The sequence below is a fragment of the Priapulus caudatus genome, unplaced genomic scaffold (genome assembly GCF_000485595.1).
Source record: "Priapulus caudatus unplaced genomic scaffold, Priapulus_caudatus-5.0.1 Scaffold216, whole genome shotgun sequence".
Taxonomy (NCBI): domain Eukaryota; kingdom Metazoa; phylum Priapulida; class Priapulimorpha; order Priapulimorphida; family Priapulidae; genus Priapulus; species Priapulus caudatus.
The window spans coordinates 375313-377673 of NW_014577277.1; the positions used below are offsets into that span (position 1 = coordinate 375313).

The 2361-nt window shown below is 39.2% G+C and overlaps 1 protein-coding gene across 1 annotated transcript in view; it reads right to left on the reverse strand.

The window, feature by feature from the left end:
• The window catches only part of LOC106807463 (cap-specific mRNA (nucleoside-2'-O-)-methyltransferase 1-like), a gene marked incomplete at its 5' end in the record, with an annotated part of 27440 nt that overhangs the window by 13418 nt on the left and 11661 nt on the right, over positions 1-2361 (reverse strand). Inside the window, 1 exon segment of the mRNA XM_014809797.1 lies at positions 1109-1169. Coding sequence (XP_014665283.1) covers positions 1109-1169 — 61 coding nt within the window.

Here is a 2361-nt window from a genome sequence, read left to right on the forward strand (position 1 = left end):
GAGAGAGAGAGAGAGAGAGACGTGTTTTTTCTGCAAACATATACAAATACATGCAATTTCTACAGCTACTACTCCTCAGGTTGTTGTATTTTGTACAGAGACTCACCGTTCTGAGTTAGCAGGTCGGCTTGTGATGGGCTTATGTATGCACACGCGGCGAAATGACCTGTAGAGGAGGTAGACCAATCCCACGCTGAATGGAGTGAATATGTCAAATAAATTGCACACAAAGTTTCCACCTAAAATCGAATACCATTTTCATCACATAAACAAAAGATAAAGGCATGTCGGTAACATATATATACGTTTATCGATATCCGTTATCAAATGCATTAGCTTGGTAAAGTTGAATACACCCACTTAGTGGTGTGATCCTGCAGCAGCCAATAAGAGCATCTTGAAAATTAGTTGTTTGTAGTGTAAGCAGCAATCAATTCAAGCAAAAAACACGCCATTACAATATGATAAATAAATCTTGGATCTCGTTGGTTAGAGATACTACACTTTAGAATTTTAGGGTATATTATGATAGTAAGTGCATAAATCATAATATATACCTACAAATTTCTGTAATCATGTATTCACATTTGGCATAAAACAACTGTAAGTTTCGAAATATTTATTTTTGGCTGCTATCCTCTGCATCAAATGTGTATGGAGTATGTAGTGAGTGATGCCATCTAGAGTTGTGCCACCATTTCTGAGATATGCATTAACTTATGCACACATGGACACATAGACACATGGACAGTCATTTGTCTCATTCTACATGCTCAGCTGCTCTGTTCAGCCGAGTCAAAAATTTGTGATAATGTTTACCACATAAATAAAGTTTCAATACTTAAATAGTATGTTTCTTGAAGCTTACGTTTGTATGTGTTTATGCATACTAGAGAAATGCCAACAAATTATTACTGATGTCTCCTGGTATACACAATGCATTTTCAAATCATTACTACTAATACTTATTGCCCTTCCCTATGCCAACCATACCTATTCTTAAAACAGATAATGCACAGCAGAACTGGCAGAGATAGAGTTGCTTCGACAAAACCTCTTGTAGGTTTTCTTGACCTTCCACTGAAAAACCCTGAAAAATCAAAGNAACCTCATACAAGTAGTCATGAATCAATTCAGCTCCCTCTCTCATGCCTTCACAGACGATGTACCTGAAAGCATACACAAGCATAGTCAATCTCTCATTATGTTTATTTTGGCTAGATTAAGGTCGAAGTGATAACAATTTCTTCGGAAATTTTACAACTTTTCTAATACCAATGAATAAATGTTCATACCCCAAATTATCATTTCCGGAATCTACAATACAAGAGAGCATCTACTCATGACGGGTGGCACCCAACCGCTTCTCTTGGTGGTGACCAAAGATTCTAGAGTGCCGTAGGCCGTAGGCCGTGCCGTTCACTCTACGATCTTTGGTGGTGACGGATTGAACTGCTCTGGCTACTTCTGCTGATGACATTGCCAATGCTGGTCTTACAACTGCTACAGCCAGTGATCATAGAGGGTCGACCGATGCTGCTACTGGTATTCCTATTGTTACAGTGGTTATCACTGGTGTTACAAGTGAGTGGTGCACTAGGTATGTAGGCCCCTGTAAGGCTGCAGCAAATGTCGCAATTTAAAGAAGATGAGAAGAAAGCTTTATTCTACCGTTTAGGATAGCAGCCTTACGACAACCCATAGGGAACATGCCAGATAGCGGAAATGTGGATAACACTGAATATAAATACCTATCACTCCTACTGCATTAGCTTAGCTACGAACACAACATCGTGACATAAAATTGGTATAACATGAAATACAACAGTTCACGACCTAGACAGCTTGCAAAATACAGCAGAAATCATACTTATGTTAACATTTTTACTCGTCTGATAAGCATTCTGTGTGGCTGCTATTTTGGTGGAATGAAACTCTATGATTGGTTTAGGTTCAGCGTAGAGATTCGCACAATGTGACTGTTTCGGCAAAGTTATAAAATCACAATCTGGAAAATCCTCATACAAACTAATTTGCAAGAATTTTGGGGTGAACATTGATGATTCCTTATCAGGATAACATAATTATGTCCAGATTTAAACCTGGTTCTATAAACTGTCCAACAAATGTGAACAATAATCACTGTTAGCCATGATCGAGCTGCCCACATCATCTTACCCCTAAACATGTGAGTGAATAGGAGCGAGCGATAAAGAGAGAGACACACAGACAGAAAGAGAGAGAAAGAGAGGGAGAGAGAGAGAGAGACAGAGACACGCAGAGAGAGAGAGAGAGAGAGAGAGAGAGAGAGAGAGAGAGACGAGAGACAAGAGAGAGGAAGAGAGAGAGAGAGAGAGAGGA